Here is a 26,527-nt window from a genome sequence, read left to right as displayed (position 1 = left end):
GAGAACCATTTAAACGGTGATCAGTTTGGCTTTAGGAAAGGTAGGGCACTAGGGAAGCAGTCCTGATGTTTTGATTGATAATGGAAGCAACAGTTAAGGAAAAAACGAGACAGGTTCATAGGATTTGTTGATCTAGGAAAAGCATTTGAAAATGTAAAATGGTGCAAGATATTTGTAGTTATCAGGAAAGTAGGTGTAAGCTGTAGGGAAAGAAGGATAATGTATAATATTTATGGGGAACAAAAGGGAAAAATAAGAATAGAAGGCCAAGAGTCAGGTTCTTAGATTAAAAAGGGCGCGAAGACAGGGATGCAATCTTTCGCCCGTACTGTTCAGTCTTGTACATCGAAGAAGCAATGATGGGGGGGGGGGGGGGGGGAGGGGGGGCAGGTCCACCGTGAAGGATAACATTTTTAACATTCACTGGTGGCATTATCATCCTCAGTGAAAGTGAGGAAGAGTTACAGGATCTGTTGAATGGAATGAATAATCTAGTGAGTACAGAGTACGTATTGAGAGTAACTTGAGTAAAGATGAAAATAATGAGAAGAGCAAGAGACTTAACTACTATTGACCTATATGAATGATTTACTGGAACTTTAGAGACTTTTCATAAACAATAATGTTTGCTGAAGACACAAGTATATTGATACGTGGACCAAAACACATTCATATCAGATGTAGCCATGATAATAATAGAACAGGATTGCAACTAACAGCTTAAACATTAAAACTCATATTTTGCTCGATAGGCACACACACACACACACACACACACACACACACACACACACACACACACACACAAAAGAAAACTTGCTAGCTTTTGGAGTAATCCCTTTTCAAGCTAGAGTAAAACACACACACACACACACACACACACACACACACACACACACACACACACACACACACACACACACACACTGGCTAGTAGCTCGGAGGGAGGCAGCCAGTTGGCCATTTAGGAATGCAGAAGGGAGGGGTGGCAGGTACATGATCTCGGCAAGTGATGCAAAATTGTTGGAGGCGGTAGGTAGCAGCGCACACTGAAAGTGACATGAGGTCGTGAATTGCGAGAGGGGTGACAGGACAGAGGAAGAGGTAACTGTGGGGTAGAGGGTGCAGGGACAGTGGGTTACTGGAATTGAGGACAGGATTATTACAGGGTCAAAGGCTTTGTGGTATGGATATACGTCCCATCTGTGCAGCTCAGAGTAGCTGTTGAGGGAGGAAAGGATCCAAATGGCTATGGTTGTGAAGTGTGCTCAGCTGCATGTTGAGCCATCAGGTGATCAGCTTTGTTCTTGGCAACAGTTTGGCAGTAGACAGCTTGTTGGCAGTCATACTAATATAAAAAGCTGTGCAGTGATTGCAACAGAGCTGGTATATGATATGGCTGCTTTTACATGTGGCCCAGCCTTTGATGGTGTAGGATAAGTCAGGACAGGACTGGAGTAGGAAGAAAAAACTTGACAAAATTGGGACAGGGATTAGTGATCATGATGTCATCATAGTGGCCATGTTCACAACATTTAATAAATCAGTCAAGAAGGCTAGGAGAGTTCTTGCGCTATAAAGAGCAGATAAGCAAAATACTAACATGAATTCTTTACAGACGAATGGAAAATCTGGTAGAAGCCGACCTCGGGGAAGATCAGTTTGGATTCCATAGAAATATTGGAACACGTGAGGCAATACTGACCCTACAACTCATCTTAGAAGCTATATTAAGAATAGGGAAACCTATGTTTCTAGCATTTTTAGACTTAGAGAAAGCTTTTGACAATGTTGACTGGAATACTGTCTTTCAAATTCTGAAGGGGGCAGGGATAAAATACAGGGAGCGAAAGGCTATTTACAATTTGTACAGAAATCAGATGGCAGTTACAAGAGTTGAGGGGCATGAAAGGGAAGCAGTGGTTGGGAAGGGAGTGAGACAGGGTTGTAGCCTCTCCCCGATGTTATTCAATCTGTATATTGAGCAAGCAGTGAAGGAAACAAAAGAAAAATTCGGAGTAGGTATTAAAATCCATGGAGAAGAAATAAAAATTTTGAGACTCGCCGATGACATTGTAATTATGTCAGAGACAGCAAAGGACTTGGAAGAGCAGTTGAACGGAATGGATAGTGTCTTGAAAGGAGGGTATAAGATGAACATCAACAAAAGCAAAATGAGGATAATGGAATGTAGTCGAATTAAGTCAGGTGATGCTGGGGGAATTAGATTAGGAAATGAGAAACTTAAAGTAGTAAAGGAGTTTTGCTATTTGGGGAGCAAAATAACCGATGATGGTCGAAGTAGAGAGGATATAAAATGTAGTCTGTCAATGGCAAGGAAAGCGTTTCTGAATAAGAGAAATTTGTTAACATCGGGTGTAGATTTAAGTGTCAGGAAGTTGTTTCTGAAATTATTTGTATGGAGTATAGCCATGTATGGAAGTGAAACGTGGACGATAAATAGTTTGGACAAGAAGAGAATAGAAGCTTTCGAAATGTGGTGCTACAGAAGAGTGCTGAAGCTTAGATGGGTAGATCACATAACTAATGAGGAGGTATTGAATAGAATTGGGGAGAAAAGGAGTTTGTGGCACAACTTGACTAGAAGAAGGGATCGGTTGGTAGGACATGTTCTGAGGCATCAAGGAATCAACAATTTGGTATTGGAGGGCAGTGTGGAGGGTAAAAATTGTAGAGGGAGACCAAGAGATGAATACACTAAGCAGATTCGGAACGATGTAGGTTGCAGTAGGTACTGGGAGATGAAGAAGTTTGCACAGGATAGAGTAGCATGGAGAGCTGCATCAGACCAGTCTCAGGACTGAAGACCACAACAACAACAACAACAACAAGCATTTGTTAGCATCTCATGTAGACAATGAACTGACAACACTTAGTTCCAGTATGATGGACATAGAGGAATTATGGGCAAGTTTAAATGGATTGTAAATATTGCTCTGGGCAAGTACATGCCTATTAAGTGAATTAAGGATGGAAAATACCCATCCTTGTTTAATGACAAAATTTGGAAAATATTGAGGAAGAAATAGCTGTTCCACTCTTTGTTCAAAAGAGATGTGCAAATGAAGGCAAGCAAAGGTTACAGGAAGTTCATGTGTCTGTGAAAAGATCTATGTGCAAAGCATAGAACAAGAGATAGCACAGTTTTAGAAAGCATCGCTCATGGAAAACCCAGCTCGCCCTTTTACAGCTTGATCTACTTTAAACTACTGATGAAAGGCAACAGGCACATTCCATATTTCTAGATTTCTGAAAAGTATTTGACATGGTGCGCCAATGCAGACTGTTGATAAAGGTATGAGCATATGGAATAGTTTCCCAGATGTGTGAGTGGCTCGAATACTTCTTAAGTAATAAAACCCTGTGTGTTCTCCTTGATGATGAGTGTTCATCAGAGACAAGGATAGCATCAGGAGTGCCCCAGGGAAATGTGATAGAACTCTGATATTTTTTATATATATATATATATAAATGATTGGACAGACAAGGTAGCAGCAATCTGTGGTTGTTTGCTGATGGTGCTGTGATGTATGTGAAAATGCAAAGTTGAGTGACTGCAGAAGGATACAAGATGACTTAGACAAAAATTTTAGTTGGTGTGACAATGGTAGCTAGCTCTAAAGGTTGAAAAATTTAAGTTAATGCAGATGAGTCGGAAAAACAAGTTCGTAATGTTCAGATACAGCATTAGTAGTGTCCTGCTTGGGACAATCATGTCATTTAAATATCTGGGCATAATATTGCAAAGTGATATAAAATGGACTGAGCATGTGATCATTGCGGTAGGGAAGGCTAGTGATTAACTTCAGTTTATTGGGAAAATGGACTGTTAGCAGAATACGGAATTGGTGGGTTCAGGAGGGTAATACAGAATGACGTGCTAGATCCCAACGGCCTCGTATCACTAGCAGTCGAGATGACGGGCATCTTATCCGCATGGCTGTAACGGATCGTCCAGCCATGTCTCGATCCCTGAGTCAACAGATGGGTATGTTTGCAAGACAACAACCATCTGCATGAACAGTTCGACGATGTTTGCAGCAGCATGGACTATCAGCTCGGAGACCATGGCTGCTGTTACCCTTGACGCTGCATCACAGACAGGAGCGCCTGCAATAGTGTACTCAATGATGTACCTGGGTGCACGAATGGCAATACGTCATTTTTTTTGGATGAATCCAGGTTCTGTTTACAGCATCATGATGGTCGCATCCGTGTTTGGTGACATCGCGGTGAACGCACATTGGAAGTGTGTATTTGTCATCGCCATACTGGCGTATCACCCGGTGTGATGGTATGGGGTGCCATTGGTTACATGTCTCGGCCACCTCTTGTTTGATTTGACGGCACTTTGAACAGTGGATGTTACATTTCAGATGTGTTACGACCCGTGGCTCTACCCTTCATTCGATCCCTGTGAAACCCTACATTTCAGCAGGATAATGCACAACCGCATGATGCAGGTCCTGTACGGGCCTTTCTGGAGACAGAAAATGTTCGACTGCTGCCCTGGCCAGCACATTCTCCAGATCACTCACCAATTGAAAACATCTGGTCAGTGGTGGCCGAGCAACTGGCTCGTCACAATACGCCAGTCACTACTCTTGATGAACTGTGGTATCGTGTTAAAGCTGCATGGGAAGCTGTACCTGTACGTGCCATCCAAGCTGTGTTGGACCCAATGCCCAGGCGTATCAAGGCAATTATTACGGCCAGAGGTGATTGTTCTGGTTACTGATTTCTCAGGATCTATGCACCCAAATTGCGTGAAAATGTAATCACATGTCAGTTCTAGTATAATATATTTGTCCAATGAATACCCGTTTATCATCTGCATTTCTTCTTGGTGTAGCAATTTTAATGGCCAGTAGTGTATTTTGCGTAAGGATCATGAAGGTAAGGTACGAGAAGTTAGGGCCCATATGGCAGCATACAGACAGTTGTTTTTCCCTTGCTTTATTTGTGAGTGTAACAGGAAAGGAAATGACTAGGAGCAGTACAGGGTACCATCCATCATGCACCTTACGGTGGCTTGTCGAATATGTGTGTAGATCACCTGATGGCAAAACATGCAGCTGAACACAACATGCTCAACTTTCAGTGGCTGCTGCACAATCCAGGCCATTTGGATCCTTTCCTCTACCACCAGTTTCTCTAAAATGCACAGATGGGAGTTATATCCTTAGAACACGTCATTCGCTCCTGTAACCATTCTCTCACCAGTTCTGGTAACCCATTGTCCTCATGCCCTACACCCAACAGTTTTCCCATCCTCTGTCCTGTCACCCCATCCCAATTCACGATCACAGGTCACCTACAATGTGCGCTGCTCCCCACTGGCTCTAACAACTGTGCATCACATGCCGAGTTCACGTACCTGCCACCCCTCCCTCCCGTATTCGTAGCCAGAAACCAGCTGCCTCCCTCTGTGTTAAGCTGTTAGTTATCCACAACCTACCTCTCTCTCTCTCTCTCTCTCTCTCTCTCTCTCTCTCTCTGTCTCTCTCTGTCTCTGTCTCTCTCTCTTTTTCCGCCCTACCTGACACAACTTCCTCCACAATCTAGTCCACCTGCTGAAATGCAGCACTGGCACTGTTCGTCTGGCAGGCCACATATAGAGAGTAGAATAGTCAAGTGTGTGTGTGAATGCACATGCGTGCATGTCTGTATGTTTTACTCTAGCTTGAAAAATTTTTACTCCAAAAGCTAGCAAGCTGTTTTTCTTTTTGTGTGTATCTGTCAATGACTCAACACTTCTACCTTTTGGTGAGTGGTCTCATTTAATCCAAGAGTGTTCACATTTTACCAAAACTGTCCCACAGCGTTTATAGATACCAGAAGTAGAGATCAATGGACGTTCACAGGATGTCTTCATATGGGAAGTTTCTAGCCATTCTGATGGATAATAAACTGTGGATGCACTAATATGTGGATAAATTAAGTGAAAATCTCAGTTCTATCTGCATTTCACTTAAAAGTCTCTCTCATTATGTTTATCTGCAGACAGCATTGCTAGCATTCGTAGCATGCTTTCATCCAATACTGTTCTATGGCATAGTCTTCAGGAGCAATGGAGTTAAAGTCAGAGAAGTATTCTGCAAAAGTGTGTATGTGCTGTAAGGATCTTACCAAAGCCTCTTCATAGACTTAGAAATTCTCACATTTATGTGCCAGTGCATATATTCCCTAGTGGTATTTGCTGTTCATAACAAGAAAGAATTTAGGATGAACACTGCAATTCACAAACTAGAAATAAAAATAATTTCCAAACACTACTCCCACGACTTCTCAGAATATTTGTACCCAGGGATGTAAATTCTACATATTAAGCAGACACTGAATTTGACAAGGTATAGAAATCCAATAGCAGCCTGTATAACATAAAGACTTTGTTTAGGGTATTAGATAAAGAATAGCAGATAGATAGTATAAGAAAAGGATCAGTAGCTCTTTTCAAAGTAACTTGTTGCCTATGAATATACTGAGTTATTTTAATGAAAGTTCAGCTGCTCACAGTGGTCCAGTGTGGGCTGTTATTATCATTTGACAGCAAAACTTGGCAGATATGCTCAGGTCCGATTTTTGCTGGAAAAAAAAATTAGTTTCAGCTGTGGCCACCAGGTTCAAATCTGTACTGTGCACTGTTTGTATGACATGGCTATTGAGAAGAGAGATTTTGCATTGTTAGTGGAACTATTTTATATGAATGGCAGCAATTACAGTGCTGCATTGAGAGAGTGTCTCTGCCTGGAAGGTCTGAGGAGAGGCCCAATATCATTATATTGTTTAAAGAACATGATTATGAAATTCGAAAACACGGGTGAACTTGGTGTGGCATCTGGAAGAGGAAGGCGTCCTATTCTGGTGGAAATTATGGATGAGGTTGCTATTGCTGTAACTAACCATTTAGCAGGTGGCTAAGTGCTCATACAGTGTTATAAGAATTCTCCATTCCATGGTCAACATTGTGGGAAGTTTTGAGATCTGTTTTACACTGATACCCATACAAGATACAGATAGCAACTGGAACCTCGTAATCTGCAGCAGTGTTCAGAGTTTGCTGTTCAGTTTCTGGATTGGATCGAAGACAATGACATGTGGTCGGGGAATATTCTATTTGATGACAAGGCACATTTTACATTACAAAATGCAGTGAATACACAGAACTGATGAATTTGGTGTACTATTAAACCACGTGTTGTACACAAAGAGCCACTGCATTCGCAATATGTGACTGTGTGGTGTGGATTCACAAGCACCTTTATTCTCAGTCCGTTCTTCTTTAAGGGGTTACGCCTTGAGGGCCTGTCAAGTGTACCGTGACATCTGTATGTTAGCAATAATACAAACAAAAACAAAACCACATTTGAGAAGACTGTAAACAGACTTTAGTTCATTTCGTAGAACTTTTAACCAAAACAAACCTGTTAAAGTACTGCTACAAACCTCATTTGTGGACACAGAATTCTCTTCTGCTAGAGTTTGCAACTTCCTTAATTCTTACTGTTAGGCATCCTCTATGATTTCATTGTACTTTTGTGAAGTTTCTTTCACTAGACGATTTTCTGATACAAGTAATTACTGTGTTGCAGGTTAGACATTTGACTTTATTGTCACAACCAACAAAAAAATAAGAAAGCTCCTACTCTGGTTTGAGTGGACATTCAGAAATCTTTGCTTTTCCTGGAGCAGGTTGTTCCAGTATTCTAGTAGCTGTATTGCACTTATACATTTCAGTGTCGAGCAAGCCATCTATCAATGCACTCGACAGTTTCGTTGTGCAAGCTGAGTTGAGGCAAATTAAACTAAGGTGGACTGATGCGCCATGCAAATACACTCTGCATCTTGCTTTTCAAGAAAGTGATTTTTCCCCATGTGTGAGGCCCTGGTTTAAATGCATGAATTTTTCACCCTTTCAGTAAGACTGAAGTTTAAATATTCAATATGGTAAACAGCAGATGTGATTGTGCCTACAGATGCATGCATTTGGTTGCTTGCTTGATTGTGAGTGTGTGTGTTCCAGAATGAGTACAGTTCTCTGACTACAACAGGTGTCTATGTGCCACACATCAGTCAGTTGCAGATCATTGGCTGTCTATCTCAATTTTTGTTTATTATTTCAATCTTGGAATATCCATAGTTGTAAAATTACTGCTTGTTGCTTACATATGATTACGAGAAGTCTGGTATCCCAACCTGGTGACTTTGAAAGCCCACTGGTTGGCATGAAACTTGATCTTGGCTGATATGTGGCACTGTTACAGCTGCGAGCACTAGTATTGCCTTACTGCAGCCCTGACCTCGCTGTATTGCAATGCGTCGGTGACAGCACTATAAAGTTCACTGCACCATGGCTCCACCTTAAGTTGTGTATTCTATGCGTGCTCTTACAGTTCTCATTACACATTGTAGATTTGCTCTCAGATTTCTCTAAGTCTTAGGTTTATGCACTGTGGATTACTTGTTTAGTCTTGGTATTCTTCTGTGGTGTCACTGTTGTGTGTTTGCTATTGTTGTCTGTCTTTCTGTTCACCCTCAGTGACCAACTTTTGATGACTCTAGTCACTCGGTCCAACTTCAGTGGTTTCTTTACTCATTCCTGGCCCTCTGCTAAATCTCATCACTGTATTGACCACAAAGGTTGTAAACCTCTTGGAACAGCAACAGCAAAAGTTGCTACTGCAGCAGCAGTTTTTGCAATAGTTCTGACAACAGTTTCAACAACAGCAACAGGAGCAAAATGAGTTGGTCTGTCAGGAAATTCAGCTTCTGAAGTATCAACTGCAGGTATAGGGTACTTGCCCAATATAGGCTGTGGCTATTTCTCAAATGTAGAGGCACCCACACAACCGTCCAGACACGGTGCTTCATTTCTGCCAACTACACCTCATTCCTGTATCCTTATGGACAGCCACAAGAAGAAATTTAATCACCTCTGTGAGGCTGGGAGATTGAACTAGTTAAATCAAGTACTGCGCCATGCCTCTGGTAGTGGTCAAGAAATCCAGCTATGCTGTGATTTTAAATACACTGTCAATGCCCATGTACAGGTCAAAACCTACACTGTGCCATGTCCAGAAGACCTCATCACGGAGCTTGTTGAAGGAAATATTTTTTTCTAAGATTTACCATGGTGATGCATATTTGCAGATCCCACTGGACAAAGAATTGCAAAACATTGTGGTTCTCAATACTCCCTTCAGCGTTTACAAATATGCTTGACTTTTGTGATCTCTTCTACTCTGGCACTTTTCCCGAAATATCTGGAGCTGTTAACCATACCCACATGCATCAGGACTGCCTGTGAAATCTTTGCACTCTGTTCACTGTATTATGAAATGTGGGGCTAAAGTACTGCTTAGACAAACGATAGTTTTTTCCAGGAGCAGGTGGAATACCTTGGGCACTTGCTCAGCAAAGAAGGGATTCAGCCAGTTGATAACAACATTCCAGCTATTGACTCTCTACCATGTCTCCAAAACTTACAGGAGTTGGAGGCTTTTTTTGGGAGAGGTAAATTATTATTCAAAGTTTCTCCCAGAAGTGGCCCACATCATGCATCAATTAAACCATTGCAAAAAAAAAAAAAGGCAATCAGTATAGGTGGAGAGCTGCCTGTCACCATGCTTTCACACAGTTGAAGCGTGTGCTGTGCTTGACACCCTGTCTTACAACATTTTCATGATCACATCCACTCGTTCTGGCCACAGATGCCACTCTTTGTGACATTGGGACAATGTTGGCACATAGAAACAATGATGGAACTGAGCAACCCATTGCCAACATGATCGAAAATCACTCAAAAGAACTACCCACAAATCAAAAAAGAAGCCTTAGAGATCGTTTTTGTCATTAAGAAATTCCATATTTACCTGTTCACACTGAGTTTACTTTAATTACGGGTTACAAATCACTGTTAGCACCTCTCGAGCTTCACTTCAGTCTTGCAGAACAGACAACACAAGGGCTCCAGCATTGGGTGCTTTTCCTCAGCTACTACAATTATACCATTGAGTACAAGCCTATAGCGCAACACACAAATGCAGAACTTGTGGCACTGGACCTAACCTTGGACCAGTAGCAAATCTCATTTTTCCACATAGAATGGAGATGCATCTTGAAAGGCCTTACCTCTGCAGTTGCACAAATCACAGCAGACATTTATCACGACTCAGTGTTATGGCACGTCATGCACTTTGTGCTCTATGGGCACCACATATACTATTTAAAGAAAACCAATCTAGAGCTCCGGGCCTGGGCTCACCTACACCATCCATCCGCCAGTTATCAACAGTGCTCTCCTGATACATGCTGAGACTGATACTCAGTGTGTCATCATCCCTGGCACCCTGTGGCATCGGGTTTTAGAGCTATTCTTTATGGGCACTGGGGAATGTGACAGGTGACAATCCTATTGCTGCAACACACTTACTGGCCAGGTTTAAACACAGATATGGAGGCCACAGTGCACAGCTGTCCCACTTGCATCCAGCATTGGGCTGCACCACCTAAATCTTTCAGTCCTTGGCTCGCATTCAATTGCACATTGCAGAACCATTTCTGGGATCTACGTGGCTGAAAGTCAGGGATGCTTACTCCGATTACCCATATGTGATCAGCACAATGCTCATCACAATGGACATTACAGTTAAGGTGCTCATCCAGATTCTAGCCATCGAAGGACTTCCCCAAACCATAGTATTGGGCAATGGGCCCAAATTCATGGTGACAGCTTTTGACTGTTTCTGCATCCCTATCTTTTTAATTCACTATTTCACCCATATTCCAGTGGAAAGGCAAAATGAAATGTGCTGCAAATGTTTAAGCAGTAAAATAAAAATCTCTCGGTGTATGTGCCATGTCAATTCAGGATAAAACTCCAAGCTTTCGACCACTACCTCCATGGTCGTTGTCAGGGCTAAAACTGACTGTCGTAAACTAACGAGGCTCCCACTTTTATATGCAAAGGATGGCTTCTGATTGGCTGGAATACGTCAAGCAACAGCGATATGGCGCATAGTGAAGTGGTGCCCTTTACTTCCATAGATGTAGTTTCTATCCTGCGTTGATTGCAGTGCCATCCCTTGAATCAGGAGGTAAAGTGCGGGAAGTTTTCCTCTGCAATTTTTCTTTATCCAGTGCACTATGTGCCATATCACTGTTACTATGACGTATTCCAGCCAATCAGAAGCCGTCCTTTGCATATAAAAGTGGGAGCCTCGCTAGTTTACGACAATCAGTTTTAGCCCTGACAACGACCATGGAAGTAGTGGTCGAAAGCTTGGAGTTTTATCCTGAATTGACGCGGCATGTACACCAAGAATTTTTATTCAAGGAATACGTCACATGGACTGAGCAGTTTACTTCTGGTCTATTTTATTATTTATTAGGTTTTGGGATACCAGAATTGAATTGGTTGAGTGTAAATAATAAAAATCACTATACTGTGACTTTTTTTATCGTAACTACTAAAACCGTATTAAACACCATTCCTGTAAATCACTACCTTGTGCTCATTCCTCAGCAATCAGTTGATTAGTGTGTTTGATGATGGCAATGTGGTTTCTTGCTGAAATACTGTGCCCCATGGACAGAAAAATTCAGTTTCCCACTGTAGCGAAAGGTAATAAATATTTGTTACAGTTGGACTTTTAGATGATGATATATAGATGATGATATATCACATTTAAACTGTGCATCAGTGTCTACTGTCAAACTGATACGTACTTTGTGAGATGTCGCAATTGGTTTTGCTTCAGTAATTGATTATCGGTTACTTCAATTATATCTCTGCACTCAAACAGTGTCTTCCATTTGCATATCTCCTTCTTGCTGACATTATCAGCTGATTAGAAACTGTATCCCCTTGTAAAATTACACCAGTCAAGGTGATAGAATGGTCAAGGCCATGGGCTCTCATTTGGAAGGATGATAGATCAAATCCCTACCCAGCCATTCAGATTTAGATATCTGCAGTTTCTCTAATCACTTAACGCAAATGTTAGAATAGTTTCTTCAAAAATTGCACATCCAGTTTCCTGCTCTATCCTTGCCTAAAAAGAGCTTGTACCCCATTTCTGAGAGACCTTGTTGTCAGTGGGATACTGAACTCTAACCTTCTTTCCACTCTTCTACTGTTACTTTGAATGTATCTCTCACATGCTCTTCAGCCATGTCTCCCAAGTTGAGTAATTCCTGTTGAGCATACCATGGTTAATGTGCCACATTTGTTTATTTCTGCTTTCTAGCTAGCACTGTGAGACATGGAATTTACTATGAAATTACTGATGATATGTTTGTGTTGCATATCTTTCTCACAGTCTCTGTTACCTCACTTTTGTCTCCATACTCTTCTTCTATTTTTCATTCTAATAGCATTTCTTTTGTATTTCTTCCCTTTTTATTCCTTTATTTTACCTTGAATGGTAACAAACTGGTATTAATTCTTGGAAATTCATGTTTTTTGTGCCTTTTGTATTGCTGCTGTTAGTGTCCTCCTTGTGTCCTTGAATGATGACAGAATACTGTAATTAAATGATTAATCACTGCTCAATAATATGGCTGCTGCAGGTGGTTCTCATTACCTGTAATGAATTCATTAAGTCATATATCACTTTTTAAGTCACATTATGAAGGAAAGTCTTCAGAGATGTGGAACAACTCAAGTTATAAATTAACAGACAGAAGCAGCCACAGCACTTTTGTAAAGTATACTAACAACTAATTCTGACTAGTGCTGACCAACTCATACTGATGGCTACTTTCAGAAAGCTGCTGTCCCTCCTGTTGCACTACTCTACTCAGCTGCTATTTTAATGCAATTCTACATTTAAGTTCATTTATGTAACTTTACGAATATCACTGTTTTCTGTCTATAAACTGGCAAACTGAAAACACATTCAATATAAACTCCAGAGTTAAGCAGATTTTACATAATTGAGTCCCAAAATTCTTATAAATTATAAGAGGAGAGGTTAATAAGATTTTCTTTTACTTTATTTTTTAATATCTAGACATTTTCACATTTCTGCCTGATGTCTACCAGCAACCTGACTTTGCAACCTGATATTTACATCAGAGTACAGGGTGAGCATTAATAAAACCAACAAACTGCAGTGACATTTTACTGACTGAAAACGGAGGAAAAAAGGTACTATGAATATGTGTCTGGAAATTAATCATTGCCATGGTAAATGACACTGTTGCTTACCATGTGCTGTGTCTGTAGACCACAGATGACAATTGTGCAGATTGATGCTACAAGTTCTCGTAAAGGGTGCTTCTTTGGTATAGAGAACTGATAACAGAAATCCCATAATTGTGATGGTCTGGTGCAAAAACCACCAACAAAATCCTTCCCTTAGAGGGAAATCCACTGCTGATAATCCTTGCACTTTTTGCGGGTGATAGGGATAGGAGCAGTTGTTATACAGGATACACATAATTATGCTCTGGCATACACCACATTGGCAGGACACTCGCCTGTAGCTTGTACTAGGGTTCTGACATGCCTTCACTCGTGATGCGCGCAATTTCTGAGAGCGTGCATCCATGCAGTTCACAGTCCTACTCATAGAGGTTCCCTGGGTCAGCCTCCCGGTGCACTCTGGTGAGCCATGAAAGAAAAAAGCATTATTTAAGTGATAACAAGTGAGTGCTTGGTCTGTTCTTTACTCTGTATTATTGTTGTCCAGTCAATGTGTTCAGTGCTATACACAACCTGTATCTTACATGTTGCTCTATAAAGTGTTATACATCATGTTTGTTCTTTTTATAACAGGTTTGTCTCAATATCCTGTACAAGTTGGTCCTCCAAATTTGGTGCACTCACAGTCCGCTGCCTCCCTGCACATTTGTCTGTCTAAAAGGACCCATGATCACACGAATGCTCAAAAAGGGTGTCAAATGTTGTGTTATGTGGTTGATGTCTATGAGGGTACTTGTTTTAGTGTACCCATGATGCCTCTCAACCTTTTGCATCTGTTTTGCCATAGAAAACACCATCTCACCTTGTTCCCGATATGAATACTGGACCATTCTGCTGCTTACAGTATGCTGCATCAGTCACACAGCCTGCAACACACAAGGAACACATGGCACACGGTCAGAGGAACTTTCATTCATCGGTGCCATCTAGTGTGGCAACAATGTGTTTCTGGATGCATTTTCATAGGATGTTCTTTCCTCCATTTCTGGTCAGGAATACGTCCTGCAGTTTGTCGGTTTGCTTAATGTTCACCCTATATAAATCCCCTTTCTGAACCCTATATGTGGACACACAGTCTATATGTAAATTACTTTTACTTTTAGTATTTTGGTTGTAAATTTCTTGAGTCATACTAAATTCACTCTGACTGTTAACAGAAATAACATTAGAGGGTAAGTGTATGGACATGTAATATAGAAATGATTAGGTTCCTGTTTTCGGGCATTGCTTGTGTTCTGATGAGCTAGTCTTAAACTAGTTGATCCCGTATTTTTTGATCATATTTATTGTTTGTTTATCTTTCTCTGTCATATAAATTCATGTTTTGATTTCAATACAGTGTGCTAATGTCTTTCATTGTTGCGTGATCCCTCAAATGAGGCACCACATTTAGTAGAGCCAATTTCATTTGCACTTCCTGATTTTTCATCCATGTAGTTGTAGAAATGCTCATTAAAATTCCTTTCAATTTAAATAACCTTCAGAAGTGTAGCTTATCGTGCATTGGCTTCTTCTTCCAATTATTGTACTATTAAATTAGTTCAATAACAGTCATGATAGGTTGCTACTCACCACATACAAGAGATGTTGAGTTGCAATCATGAAAAATAAGGCTAAGGTATATTCAGCTGTCTGACAAATTCCTTCATCAGACATAGAAAATTTGCGCACATTCACACAAACACAACTCGCACGCATATGGCTGCTGTCCTTTCTGGGTACTAAGGTATGACTGCGACTGCATCTGAGATAATCAGAAATTTTTGCTGGGGTGGGTAGCATGGGTACTGAAGAGATGTGGAGGGGTAGAGGTAGGTGGGTTGGTGTGAGGGGTGTTCATGCTGCGTGTGAGAAAGTGCAGGGACATAGTGGTTACAGAATAGGGCTGCTAGATGTGGCACTGTGAGGCTGTGCTCAGGTAGGGTGGGGTTGGGGGTGTGGAGGGAAGGGGAGGGGGGTGGAGGGGAGGAGAGAAGTAGGGAAGAGAAAAGGACCATGCAGATTTGTTGATGAGATAGAGCAGGGAAATAGATAGGCATGTGGTAGACAGACTATCAGAGCTTGAGGCCATGGCAGTTATGGAAACAAAGGATGTGTTGCAGGGACGGTTGATGGGAAGAATGCAGATGGCACAGGCTGTGAAGCAGTCGTTAAAGTTGCGTTGGGTGAAGTGTTTGATAGCTGGATGGCCCAGCTATCTACTGACATCACCATCATTCCCCAAATCCCTGTTTTGCAGAAAGAACTGCAATCCACCACCTAAAGACTGATCATAACCTTATAATCCTTCCTCCTGACAAAGGCTGCACCATTGTGGTTATGAACTGCAGGTGGAGGTACTCTGCTAGTTGTCAGATATGTCCAACCACAAGCCCTGCCACAGTGACATTCCAGGAATCCTGCAGGATCTCCAGCCCGTCCTCAGATTCCTACACCCATCTCAGGACCCCCCCCTCCTCTCTCTCTCTCTCTCTCTCTCTCTCTCTCTCTCTCTCTCTCTCTCTCTCTCTCTCTCTCTCTCTCTCTCTCTCTCCCCCCCTCTCTCTCCCCCTCCCTCCCTCTCCCTCTCCCTCTCCCTCTCCCCCTCCCCCTCCCTCCTCCCCCTCTCCCTCTCCCCCTCCCCCTCTCCCTCCACTCCCCCCTCTCTCTCCCTCCCCTCTCCCCTCTCTCTCCCTCCCCCCTCTCCCCCCATCTCTCTCTCCCTTCCCTTCTCCCTCTCCCCTCAGCCCTACCATTCCATGCTATCCTACCAGAGATGCCTTTGTGGACTAATACCTTTAGCTTACTATCCCTAACCTACCTGCCTATACAAAAGATACCAACATTTTCTTCTACTAACTCTCCACAATTCCTGTTCCTTTACCACCGTGAAATCTGCTTGCCTGTGTCAGTCCCACTTCTGACTACAGTGACATTCCTAGTGCACATGACCTTGCTGCTATGGGACACTATCTTTCTCAGTGCCCAATTGGCTCTTAACATACAACCTCCTTCCCGACCATCACAACCAATTATATCCTCAACCACAGTTACTTCTCTTTTGAAGGCATCATCTACAAACAACACATCAGTGGGCACCCACATTGGTGTTAACCTATTCGTGGCCCATGTAGAGGAAACCTTCCTAACTGTCTAGAATCTCGAACTAGTCACCTGGTTGAGATTCATTGATGAAATCTTCATGATATGGATCGAGGGTGAGGACACCCTACCCACATTCCTCCAGAACATCAACACCTTGCCAATTCGGTTTACCTGGTCCTACTAAACCCAACAAGCTACCTTCCTTGATGTTGACCTCTGCTTCAAACATGAATACATCACCACCTCATCCATATCAAACCCACCATCCACCAACAATACCTCCACTTCGACAGCTGCCACCTGTTCCATACCAAGAAGTCCCTTCCATACAACCCAGCCACCCATGGCCGACACATCTGTAGTGACGAGCAGTCTCTCTTTAAATATGCCAAAATCTCACTGTAATTACCCTCTGGTCTTGAACAGAAACAGATATCCCATGCCTTATCTCTCTAGTCACCCTCTACCTCTCAAAGCCCTTCCATATGGCTACAGAGGAGCATTCCTCTTATGACTCAGTACCACACAGGACTGGAGCAACTTAATCACATTCTCCCCTGAGGTTTTGACTACCTCTTTTCATACCCTGAAATGAGGAATATCCTACCCACTGTCCTCGCCACCCCACCCACAGTGGTATTATGCTGCTCACCCAACCTACACAATATCCTCACCCATCCTTACTCAACCCCTGCTCCTAACCCCTTGCCTAATGGCTCATATACCTGTAATAGACCTGGGTGCAAGACTTGTCCCATACATTCTCCCATCACCATCTACTCCAGTCTAGTCACAAACATCACTTGTCCCATTGTTGTGATGAATACAGGGATTATCAACCACAAGGCAGTTGCTGCTAGGCTGAATACCGTAACACCTACAACTATAAAAAAGAAACGCAAAGTATATATATTTAAAAAATCTGATAAAAATGCTCTTAATGCCTTTTTAAGATACAGTCTTCACTTCTTCCAATCTTATTATGTAAGTGTAGAAAAGTTGTGGAATGTTTTCAAAGAGATAGTATCAACAGCAATTGAAAGACATATACCACATAAATTAATAAGTGATGATTCTGATCCCCCATGGTACACAAAACGAGTCAGATCGTTGTTGCAGAAGCAACGAAAAAAGCATACCAAATTTAAAAAAAACACAAAATCCCCAAGATTGGCAAAGTTTTACAGAAGTTCGAAATATAGTGTGTAATTCAATGCAAGATGCTTTTAATAATTTCCACAATGAAATTCTGTCCTAAAATCTGGTAGAAAACCCAAAGAGATTCTTGTCATACATAAAGCACACCAGTGGCAAGACACAATCAATACCTTCACTGCATGACAATAACAGTGAAGTCACTGACGACAGTGCCACTAAAGCAGAGTTATTAAACACAGTTTTCCGAAACTCCTTCACCAAAGAAGACGAAGTAAATATTCCTGAATTCCAATCAAGAACAACTGCCAAGATGAGAAACATAGAAGTAGATATCCTCGGTGTAACAAAGCAGCTTAAGTCACTTAATAAAGGCAAGGCCTCCAGTCCAGATTTTATACCAGTCAGGTTCCTCTCAGAGTGTGCTGATAAAATAGCTCCATATTTAGCAATTATATACAACCACTCGCTCACAGAAAGATAAAGACTGGAAAATTGCTCAAGTCACGCCAATACCCAAAAAGGGAAGTAGGAGTAATCCGCTGAATTACAGGCCTATATCACTAACGTCGATTTGCAGTAGGTTTTTAGAACATATACTGTATTCTAACATTATGAAGTATTCTAACATTATGAAGTACCTCGAAGGAAACGATTTATTGACGTATAGACAGCATGGATTCAGAAAATGAAACTTCAATCACCAGTTTTCTCCTCTGATTGTGAAAACATGCTGTTAGCACCCACCTACATAGGGAGAAATGATCATCATGATAAAATAAGAGAAATCAGGTCTCTCACAGAAAAATTTAAGTGCTCGTTTTTCCCACGTGCCGTTCGAGAGTGGAACGGTAGAGAGACAGCATGAAGGTGGTTCATTGAACCCTCTGCCAGGCACTTTATTGTGAATAGCAGAGTAATCATGTAGATGTAGATAAGCAGAGATATCTGTGAAACCTCGTGTGGTCTACAAGCCAAGCAGCAACTACTGTGGTATGCTAAGCAAGAAAGTGTCTGTCTATATGAATGGCCACTTACAAACTGTGGCCAAGAAACAGCTGGACTACCCAGTTGCTGAGCATGCTGCGCAACACAACATTCTTCATTTCAATGACTGTTTCACAGCCTGTGCCATCCGAATCCTTTCTACCACCACCAACTTTTCTGAACTGGGCAGGTGGGAACATCCTATGTTCCCGTAAACCCCCTGGGCTCAACTTAGCTAGTCACTGCCTTACACCCACCTATCCTCTTCTTTGTTCCCATGTTGGCACTAAACAGCTTTGTATTCTGCCAGCGTACCTGCAGTTTTTCTACTTCTCTCCTTTTATGCACCCCACCCCACCATCGCTTAACCACCCGACTCCACCTAGCTGCCCTACCCTCTCTCCACCTCATCCCTATATGCTCCTACATGTAGCGCTTTACCGTCCCCCACCTTAATCCTGTTATTCCCCTCTCAGCCTCCTCCTTACCTCTCCCATCCAGATTACTTCTCCCAACATCTGCAGTTACTCACAGTCTGGCCTTGGCAGCCAGAGACAGTGGTCATTTGTGTGAGATTTGCATTTTTGTGTGTGTGTGTGTGTGTGTGTGTGTGTGTGTGTGTGTGTGTGTGTGTGTGTATTCTCTAATTTAGAAGAATGCTTTTTGGCCGAAAGCTTATTTGTTTATAAGTCTTTTTGTTGTGCCTGTTTGCCACTCATCACCTCAACTATATGGTTAGTAGCAGTCTATCCTTTTCATAATATTGTGTGCAGATTTTCTATGCCTGATGAAGGAATTTATCCGATACTTGAATATATCTAGCATTCTTTTCCATTATGTCTATCTGTGACTCAGTTCTTTCTCTGTGTGGTGAGTAGCAATCTATCGTTTCATACCATAGTTATTTCATCCTGGCTTGTTCATTGTTTGTTGAATCAGTTTCAATTTGTTAAATGCTTACATTTGTTTTACCACAAGTTAGAGCTTTTTACTGTACCACTGGATAATATCATGCATTTGGGTTTGCACTCATTAAACTTTGAACTCACTAAGTCTTGTACTCACCAGTGTTCATTTACAGAGTTTTCATTGTGTAGCCATGACATTGACTTTGAATTTCCACACATATTAATTACAGAACTGTTTTATTGTTCAGTTTGAGTAGCAGTGACTTGATGTATGTTGGAAAGACAGTTTTCATGTAGGAACTTACCACAAAAAAGAGACAGTTTTCATTAAAAAAATTTGGGGTAGTGTTTTATGTCTGAGAAGACATTAGAAAAGAGTGTCATTATACTATTATTGTTGTAAAAATAAGAGAAATATATGCATAAGTTGCAGTCTGACTTTACTGGATGTATTGCAGAACCACTGTTTGATCTGTTACTGGATCTGGCTACTTCGCATGGGCCAGAAACAGCAGCTGTTGATGATGGGAGTCACTTGACAGCAGTGGCCTGTTCATGCCTTCTAGCCCTTGTTGTTGTTCGTGGTGACACAGGACGTCTTCTCAATGCAACTGCTGCTCTTCTAATGTCACCACGTGCATTAGCACTGCAGAATATTCATGTGAGTTTGTTCTGCTTTTGTCTTTCTCGATACAGAGGTTTAATTGTATATAATTAGAGATAGGAAAAAATTATTTTATTTTATGGCTGATTTCAGTGTAATTTTTTTACCCATTTGGTAGTAACTTTTTGCCAAGTTTGGTGTAATTTTTTTGCAATTTTGTTGTTTGTTGAATCAGGTTTGGTGTTAGTTTTTGCCAAATTTGGTGTTATTTTCTCTGAATTTTGATATTTGTTTTTGATGACTTACATGTGAATTACTGTATGTTCTTTCTTTTTGCCTTATTTACAGTGTTGTGTTGAAAATTAAATATATCTATCAGTTACATTATACTTATGGACATTAGTATCACATTATTGAAAAAAAGAAATTTATATTATGCATATTAAATCTAATCAATTAAAAGAAGAATAACTGTGAAACTGTTGATATAAAAGTTTTTAAAAATAAACTTCAAAGTTATCTTCTGAGTCATTATACTGCCAATCTGTCAAAACTTCATTATATTGTGTGTGTGGGGGGGGGAACAATCACCTGCAGTCTAAAGGTCTTTCACTTATCTTGACCACACTAAGCAACATTTTGACCAGAAGCAAAACAAAAAATGTATCTAAAAAAGTTGTTTTCTACCATTCATTAGGAAGATATGAACAGCAATACAAGCAGTTCAGTCATCTTCAGTTGACGGTTTGTATGAATACACCAATAAAGAGCTGGTAGAAATGCTACTCATTTGGAGTCGTTGAGGTAAATGAAATGCAAATCAAGTGTCCATTTTCCTTGGGTTTTCATTTGTTTACTGTGAAGTCCAGCAAGTGTACGAGTTACATTACCCTGGATACGTGCACAGTGTGCCAGTGGAGGAGAGTAAAAATCCGTTTTGTATTACATTTTTAGTATCATCATGTTTACATGAATAGATGAATGGTACACTGAGATACATTTTTGAAAAGGTCATGAGGAAAGAAAGTGGATTACCGAATAAAAAAATATAGTGTCTATTTAAAAAAAAGGTGTACTGCTCTTTATATCTTTGTGATGAAAAAAGTTACGAGAAAAGCACTCACACTGGTTAATGTGCCCTTGGTAGCTAAATAACATGTGTTTAATGCATTTTTGTTTTGCTTCTGAACAAAAAATTATTTGGAGTGACTAAGACAAATGGGGCTGGGGACAATCTGTATATTTGAATGCAGAAGACAAATTGCCTTCAGCACAAAACAGACATTTGTCAATGTCCTCATTTCCTGCTGGCGTGGATAAGTGCTCTTCCACTAAATTATGAAGGGATTTATATCCCTTTGGAAATATCTACATGGCTGAGATGTGCCATTCCAGGTATACATAACAGATTCTCTGCCATGTCAGCATAAATAGTGTTCAGAGTTGTTAGCCTAGTTTGAAGGTGCAACCTGGTGCATTTTAATGTTTCCTTTACTTCAGCCTGCCTGAAGTATTGTCCCTTCATATTTCTCAAAAACTTGGTGGTTTCATCTCAGTTCATTTCCCCACAATAGTGAAGTGGTTTAACAAGGAATACAAGGTAAGTTTTATCTGGTGACATCACATTTTCCATTTTTTAAAATAAATAATACCAAAAATGAAAATTTGTTGCTGAGATCTGTAATGTGATGCATCAGTTAAATTGCTTATTTTCATAGCAGATGATTACTGCACTGTAGCTTCACAAGCTCATAAATCAACATGACACCTGCTCCATTTGCTTCTATCAGCCAATCACAACACAGGACATGTGACTTCTTGCAAATATGTTTCTGATGGTAAACAAACCATTGAGAATGTTCATTTCAATATTATTTTTACTATTTTGTGTATGAAGAAAGGAAAAAAGAAAAATTTTCATTTCTTTGTAAATTTTTCGTAATTTATGCCTCAAACTACACCTACTTTGGTAATAGAAGACGTATCAATACTTTCGTATGTAAAAAAAAGTGAAAATTCAGTTATCTTGCACCACTGTGTTATAACACAGGTTAATGTGTCTTTGCAACTTCATTAACAATTAGAAAGACAAGACAGTGCATTGTTTCCATTTAAGTAAAGTTTAGTCTCACTACATAGTTGTAGTAGAACTTGGAATAATTTGTAAGGAGCCACAGCGTCACATTGTGTCAAGCTACTGCTGGGCAGTAAGCATAGTATGGCATCATATGGGTTATAGCAACATGTACATAAAAGCATAGCATGATGAGCTAGCTGTACTCACCTGCAGTAATAGCTGGAGTAGTCAGGATGATGTCACCCCACCAAGACAAGAGTCTTGCTGTGAGTTACGTGACCAGGTGCACAGTTTTAGTGTAACGGGTGTGCACTGGAGCCATACAAATAGTAGCAGATTTTGAGGCAGGGGCATTTGGACTACAGCAGCATCGCCATGACGCCACACCAGATGACAAAATGGCTGGGCATTGCTAGCTGCAGCTGTGGGTTAGAAACTGGGTCAGATAGGCCACCTCCTGCACTGAGTCTCCTTAGGGGACGTAGTGTCACAATGCCACTGACCTGCCGTCTGTTCCTACCTCTGTCCGACTCCTGCCAGGGATAGTGGGTCATGGTGTCTTCTTTCACCTTCGTGGTGGATGTCGATGGGCCAGAGCTGCTGAAGTGTGTAAGTACACCACTGCAGAACACCATCGCAGCACAACGGAGTGCCACTGATGTCAAGGCTATGGCCCATTGTCAGGGCATCAGCCACTGCTTTACCTGATGTTAGCATCACAGGCTGCTGATATCGTCCCTTTTTGGCAGGGCAGAAGCCACCACTTGTGACCCTTTGCTGGCCTGGATTGCTGGAGAGGGGTGTATCTGGCTGAAGTTGCTAATGATATGGTGTGTATCTGAAGCTAATATAGTATTGTTATGTAAGCTAATATAGTATTGTTTCACCCATGTATCTACTGGGCCACACCAGCCCACAATCACCACTCAGCCTACTGAGTACCATCAGTAACCACCAGTGGTGTCAGAGATGATGATGTTGCCATAGTGACAGTGGAGGGTGCACCACCCACTGCAATGCATCGTTTTGCACCATAGCCTATGACCATAGTTGTGGGGCGAATGTGACGGTATTTTTTTGTGTGGTGGTGATCATGTGGTGAAGAGTTAAGGTTCGTGATAATTGTAGAGCTACTTTCATGAGACTGGAGTAACCAGTGGATATCTCTCAGTTTAAAGGTGATTCTAGGAATGAATGGCTAGAGCCTGTGCGATGCACGCAATGTAATTTGCTGAATCTATGGCAGCTGTTTATTTCGCATGTCATTGTTTTGGTCATATTGGAAAGCAATGTAGAGAACACAGGTGGCACATGAGTAGACAGGGGAAGTGAGCAGGGTAGTGTTACTAGCTGACAAGTGTGCTGTACCTATTATTTTTGACTTGCTATTTCTGAGTTGTAAATATGCGTAAGGGCAATGCAATGGCACAAGGTGTCACTGGAGAGGAGGTTATGCAGTCATTAATCAAAGAGGTAGTGCAGTTGAAGCCAGAGAATACATTTGTGTATAGTAAATTGACAGAGAAGGGTGAAGAATTAAGACTATTGAACTCACAGAGTCTAGTGCTAGGTCCAGTTGTTGTGAACTTTGTTTTTTCCTTTTCTGGCAGGTTGTCTGAGACTGCGTCATCATTTGTAGAAGGCCTCATATCATCAATTGACATTGGGGTAGGTTGGACAAGCAGTTGTTACAGATAATGAGATCACACTTATAAGGGGAAGCAAAGTTATTTGTACATTGTAGAGAGGCACTGAACAAAGCAAGAACTTTTCAGCAACTCAAGCAGGAATTGGTACAGAGATACAGGAAGCAAAATAACACATGGTTTTTATGTGAATAACTTAGTGGTATTTCTAAGAGGCATAAAGAAACAATCAGGATTTTGTGGATGGAATTAGAAAGCTTAATGTGCATACATATGAGTTAACACATAGTAAGGAGGTAAATAAGGTGTTACTATAGGAAGCCAAGCAAACGGCACTTGAATGCTTTTCTGAGGGTTTTGGCACAAGAGGAGCTTTGCACTGGTGCACCTATGGATCTTCATGCAGCAGTTAGGTTGGGATTGGAATTTGAGGAGTTGATGGTGCAACGGGTAAGAAATCATCTAAGTGTATTCACAGCAAATATAATATGTTTTAATTGTGGATATATGGGGCATATGCATGTGCTGTGTGACCAGCCACATGGTATTAGGGGAGGTATGAACAATCAGCAGCTTGACGACACTAGCTGTAGGGATGCTGTAAGACCAGGAATAATAGTAGGGGTGGGTGGTAGGGGGCGGTGATAAGCACCCATTAAACTTAAGGAGGAAGCCCAGACTGTCTGAAAGCCGTTCCCAGTAAAAGTAAATGCAGTAAAAATAAATGCAGAGGTGTAAAGAGGAGTAGCGAGTGTAATAGGTGGTAAAGAGTATAAGTTTCTGTTGGGTACAAGGGCACATGTGTGAGAGAGTTAGTGGTAAGAGGCAGTGAAACCCACCACATTTTTGTGGTATAGTGGATAGTGATACACAACCGCTATGGTCGATAATTATGAATTTTTAGTTGGAGGCAACAAAGTTTAGTCAGGGTGTGGAAGTGATGTCTTGTGTAAGTGAGGGCCACAGTGTGATCCTAGGATTAGACTCTCTGTATCAGCATCATGCATAACTTAGTGGGAAAACATTCAATAGGGGAACCTGTCATCAGTGTTGATCTGTTCCAAGGAGCATCTGTTGTACAAGGTAATTCAGTTAAACTGTGAACAATGACATTAAGGCTTAATTCATATGATTGTGTTTTGAGTAGGAAGTCACTGTGGTTGAATCTGGAGCCTGATTTACCAGTGGCTATATTGTGTGTAATGGAACTGCTGGAAGATATTAATATATTAGTGTGTTGTTTAGTACAGCAAATTATGGTATGTGTGCAGCAGAAGGATGGAGGTAAAGTAGTACCCATCATTATAGATAATTTTGGCACTGTGGAGTTAAGTTGTCAAAGGTAACATTGCTGGTGATTGTTAAAATTTCTGGAAGAGGACAATTGCTGCACAGAAGGTGTAGGCTATCAGAGGGCACAGGATGCTGCCGAGGCTGCAGTTCGTGAAAAGGTGAAGTGTTTGAAGGGAACAGAGACGGCAGAGAAGGAAGAGCTGCTGTTAGAATTTCAGGACTTTTTTTTCTACAAGAATCGTTGCCTCCAACACCAGTGACTCATCACAGGATTCTGACAGGGAATGATGTGCCAGTGGAATTGGCTCCAGATGATAGAGTGAAGATTGCATTTTCAGCACCTTGGGGACATTACCAGTATAGAAGAATGGTGTTTAGTGTGAAGAATGCACCAGTGACTTTCCAGTGTTTTTTGGGTGGGGTGCTGAAAGGATTGAAGTCTTGTAAATGTCTAGTTTATATAGATGATGTAATTGTTTCCTCAAGGGATGTGAAGGAACAGAGACAAAGACTGGGGTAGGTGCTTAAGCAGTTATGAGCTGCCTGTCTAGTATGGAGTATGGAAAAATGTCACTTTGCATTACAAGAAGTAAATTATTTGGCTTTATGTTATTAGAAAGGATGGTGTGAGGACAGATCCAAGATTGGCGCATACAGTGAGAGATTTTCCAGTACTAGGAGAAAGCAACGTGTTACAGTCTTTTTCTGGGCCTTGTGAATTATTATAGTTAGTTTGTGAGAGGATATGCTGATATAGCATAGCTGCATATGCAGTTATTAAAGAAAGGTGTCATGTTTGTGTAGTCTGAAGAGTGTCAGTAAGTATTTGTTGAATTAAGGACGTTCTAATGTTGTGCACAGTATTGCTGTTTCCACATTTTTGTGAGGAGATAATATTATCATTTGATGCATCAAATGACACTCTCAGATGTGTTTTGAACCAAGAGGTCAATGGAGAGGAACACCTTATTGCTTTTGCATCAAGACAACTTACTGGAGCATAGGGAAATAGTTCTATGATGGAAAGAGATACCTTTTGGCTGGTGTACAGAGTAACATACTCTCAGTGTTACCTGTAGGGAAAGAAGTTTGAAAGAGTGATGGACCATGCAGCTTTGAAGTATTACTAGGTTTGAAGGACCCATTCAGTATACTGATGATGTGGGTATTAAAGCTCGGGGTATTTTAGTATGAAGTTATCTGCAAACTAGGGAAGAATCATGGAAATGCAGACACATTAACCAGGGAGACAGCAGTGATACAAGCACAGGCCCAAGATTATTCTATGTTGCAAGCAGCACAGAATGCCAATGCAGAATGTAAGCAGTATAGCAAGCAACAGTGGTTTAGTGAGTTACGTTTTAGAGAGTTAATAGAATATGCTAAGGGATCAGCTAACAGTCTAAACCGGGATTTGGAGAAAGTTCAAGCACAAGCACAATACATACATTAACAGGACTGTTGCAATCACTGAGGGTTAGTAGTAGAGCCTAGCAGCAAGAATCTACAGATGCAAATATTAGAATGTTATTCTTGTATGTAATA

The 26,527-nt window shown here is 41.2% G+C and overlaps 1 protein-coding gene across 1 annotated transcript in view; it reads left to right on the top strand.

Moving 5' to 3' along the window:
* LOC124795865 (E3 ubiquitin-protein ligase MYCBP2-like) overlaps window positions 1-26,527 on the top strand; it is a 145,577-nt gene that overhangs the window by 10,819 nt on the left and 108,231 nt on the right. Inside the window, exon 4 of the mRNA XM_047259947.1 lies at window positions 19,821-20,023. Within this exon, the coding sequence (XP_047115903.1) occupies window positions 19,821-20,023 (203 nt within the window). The remainder of the gene's footprint in view (window positions 1-19,820; window positions 20,024-26,527) is intronic.

The sequence above is a fragment of the Schistocerca piceifrons genome, chromosome 4 (assembly GCF_021461385.2).
Source record: "Schistocerca piceifrons isolate TAMUIC-IGC-003096 chromosome 4, iqSchPice1.1, whole genome shotgun sequence".
Taxonomy (NCBI): Eukaryota; Metazoa; Arthropoda; class Insecta; order Orthoptera; family Acrididae; genus Schistocerca; species Schistocerca piceifrons.
The sequence above is the reverse complement of the archived record's forward strand: the minus strand, read 5'-3'. Positions and strand labels throughout refer to the sequence as shown.